The 3,345-nt window shown below is 37.9% G+C and overlaps 1 protein-coding gene across 1 annotated transcript; it reads left to right on the top strand.

The window, feature by feature from the left end:
* The first annotated feature begins 257 nt into the window (after positions 1-257).
* On the top strand, positions 258-1,472 carry LOC130994538 (agglutinin-like). Its single transcript, XM_057919580.1, has 3 exons — positions 258-503; positions 603-1,139; positions 1,215-1,472. Exons 1-3 carry the CDS (start codon positions 258-260, stop codon positions 1,464-1,466), a joined length of 1,035 nt encoding a protein of 344 aa, XP_057775563.1. The 3' UTR covers positions 1,467-1,472.
* Positions 1,473-3,345: the final 1,873 nt, after the last annotated feature.

The following is a 3,345-nucleotide window of genomic DNA, read 5'->3' as shown; positions in this document are numbered from 1 at the left end:
CAAGCAAGTAGTTAATAAAGCATGCGCGCATCAAATATACTCGTACAAGCAAAGAGTTTACAGAATCTCTCCTCGGGCATCGTAATCGCCAAACCTCCCCATCATATCATCCTCTTTTCGCATACATTAAATATCTAACCCAATTTACCCTCTTAACACCATATCTTCTACTAGTAGTAGTCTAGTACAATACAATCAAATCTCATGGTTCTCTCTCTCTCTCTCTCACACACACACACACACTTTATTTGTGAGACATGCATACATATTCAACTAAACTTGGAGAATTTGTGCAGGAAAAAGAGTGCAGTTGTGTGGGAGAGATCGCTTTGGGGCCATGGGGATGCCACTCCGACACGGCCCGTCAATGGAGCTACAAACCAGAAGGAGGCGCTATCAAAAAAATTATCATTGGCTGCGGTTGGATAATCGATTCCCTTATGTTTAAGGCCGACGATTACTCCGCCAAATTCGGCGGCCACGGTGGTGACGCATTCCCTCGTGTATGCAAAAATTCATTTCTCCATCTCAAATTACAATAATCATACTCGTATTTATTTCACTCTGCATGTCTCTATATATAATACTATATCTAATTTCAGATCAGAATCGATTACCCTTCAGAATTCCTGATTGGAATAAGTGGGACGTTTGGGAAAGTCGAGCATATGGAACCAGACAATGTCTGCACCCTCACCTTCCACACCAACAAAAATCAATACGGACCATTCGGAACCAAACCCGGGCCCACCCCATTCTCGTTGATCGCAAACGGCGCTGCGGTGACGGGATTTCACGGCCGCTGCGGCCAATATGTCGAAGCCATTGGGCTTTACGTGAAGCCTCTTTCGATTCAGCTCAAGAAACAGCCTTCCGAGAATGCCTCCAGTTGCGTTCCCCGTTTCCTCCTGCCGCCGCGCAGTGCGGCGGCGATGGGCGGGAGCGGCGGCCGGGATTGGGACGACGGCGTCTTCGCCGCCGTGAAAGGCGTCCACGCGTGCGTGCGCGTGGATACGGGGGCCCTATCGGCCGTCCGATTCAGCTACCTTAAGAGCGACGGCTCGGCTTTTCTGTCTCCATTTCATGGGGGTTATTGTGAAGGGGATGTGCACTTGAAGGAATTCAGCATTTCGAAGATGGTAAGCTTTTTTCATTTCTTACGTATCGTGTAAGTTTTCAGTAAAAATAAAATGATCGGATTTGGTGGTTGTCAGATTGTGTTTTGCGAGGAAGATGAATACCTAATTGGTGTTGAAGGATTTAATGGAGTGGCGGCGGAGGGCTTGAATGTGGTGACGGCATTGAGTTTTATGACGAATAAGGGCAGATACGGCCCCGTGGGTGCTGAAATCGGCACATATTTCACGTCCATGAATTCCGGCGGCTGCAATAGAAAGGTGGTGGGCTTCCATGGCCGCAGCGGTGCTTATCTCGACGCTATCGGTCTACACACCGAATATTTCTGAACTACGATTTTAGTAACTTAATTACCTTTTGTATAATTCGTGTCAAACGGTACAAGTTATAACTTGTATTTCTTTTGTACTTCCTCTATCCCAAGCCAATAGGCTCATGGAGATTAAAAAACTCGTTTTTTGATAGTTAAATGGTGTGTAGTTCATCAAAAATTAATATTTTAATAATACAAAAAACTAAATAGTATTATTGCCTTATTGTTACTTAATAAAAACCCTAAACATTTCCATATTAAAATTGGGCCTATTGAAGCGGGACAATCTAAAATAAAAAATGAGCCTATTTGAGTGAGACGGAGGGAGTAAATTTTATTATGAGATGGAGTATGTAATATTGAAACATATTTTCTCTCGAGTGAAAATTTAAAATGCCATATTCTAGGGCTGATAAATTGGTCGGTTCGATTAAAACCGAACCGATTTATCGGTTAATCGGAACCGGTTAAGGGCCATTTCCCTAACCGGTAATCGAATCGGTTATTGGACCGGTTAATCCACGATTTCTCAATTTATCCAAATTTAACTGATTAATCGAATTAACCAGTTTTTATTTTAAAAAATTCAAATTTGTAGAATGAGTGCAATAGGATTTGATGCCCTACCATATTCCTTAAGTTCTATAGTAAAAATGTCATCTTTTATAAATATAAGCATTCTATGCCATATTCTTTAAATACCCTTTGATTTGATGAATTTGCTTGATTTTCTGTGAAAGTCTTACACATTTGACCGATTTGACAGCTATCAGTTATAAAAGTCAACGATTTGACAGCTATCAGTTAAAAATACATATGACCGGTGGATGGCTAGATTGATATCATGTGTTCAACCGGGCGGACACGTGATTTTACCGGCCGGACACATAATCTGGGTGCCCGGGCGGACACATGATTTTACCAGGCGGACACATGATCTGCCACCCAAATAATGTGTCCGGCCGATAAAATCATGTGTCCGCTCGGGCGGACACATGATCTAGCCACCCACCGATCATATGTACTTTTGACTGATAATTGTCAAATCGTTGACTTTTATAACTGATGATTGTCAAATCGGTCAAATATTTAAGACTTTCACAAAAAACCAAGCAACCCCATCAACATCAAAAGGTAATATAGATACTTCACATAAATAGGGCATAAAATGCTTTGTTTTATAACTTAGGGCATTTTTACAATCAAACTTAAGGATGTGGGCATTTTTGCCTATTAACTCTCATATCACAATTTAAAATTTTACAATTTGAATTCTTCTTAAATCTTCTCTTTTACAAGCATTCTCTATTTTATTTTTTTAATTATAAATGGCATATTTTGATTGATATTAATAATTATTAATCAATAAAGACGTTATATAAGGTGTTCGATTATACATAAATTTTAAAAGTGTCCGAATATTAATCGACATCCCCATGTTGAATTTTTCTTTCTTTTTTTAATCTTTGTTTTATACTATTATTAATGCATATAATTTTCTAATGTTCGATTATAGTATTGAGACAAATAATTAAAATTATATTTATTAATTTAAATGTGTTCGGTTATTTAGATTTGGAATGAGTACCAGTATGCACATTATAGACTGTTTTAAATGTTTATCTACATGCTTAATGAATTTTTTTCTATTTTTTAAATCTCGTATTAGTATTATTTATTATTAGTATTTAAACCATAAAGTTTGAATATGCATTGAGACGGATAATCATAATTACAAAAAAAAAAACTTATATATTTAAATACTATGTTTGAATAATTAGTAGGTATTAAATCACGGGAATCAGAGCTAACACTTTTAAATTGAATTTTGGATGAGTATGAGTATTTAAATTTTAAACGGACCTTACCATTAGTTTACAGGTTTTGGACGAGAA

This window comes from Salvia miltiorrhiza, chromosome 7 (genome assembly GCF_028751815.1).
Source record: "Salvia miltiorrhiza cultivar Shanhuang (shh) chromosome 7, IMPLAD_Smil_shh, whole genome shotgun sequence".
Classification (NCBI taxonomy): domain Eukaryota; kingdom Viridiplantae; phylum Streptophyta; class Magnoliopsida; order Lamiales; family Lamiaceae; genus Salvia; species Salvia miltiorrhiza.
The sequence above is the reverse complement of the archived record's forward strand: the minus strand, read 5'-3'. Positions and strand labels throughout refer to the sequence as shown.

Excerpts from the sequence above, each read along its gene's own strand:
- LOC130994538 (XM_057919580.1), top strand. The coding sequence starts at position 258 with ATGCATACATATTCAACTAAACTTGGAGAATTTGTGCAGGAAAAAGAG. Across the intron at positions 504-602 it reads GTGGTGACGCATTCCCTCGT|ATCAGAATCGATTACCCTTC; the intron begins GTATGCAAAAAT and ends ATCTAATTTCAG. Across the intron at positions 1,140-1,214 it reads AATTCAGCATTTCGAAGATG|ATTGTGTTTTGCGAGGAAGA; the intron begins GTAAGCTTTTTT and ends GGTGGTTGTCAG.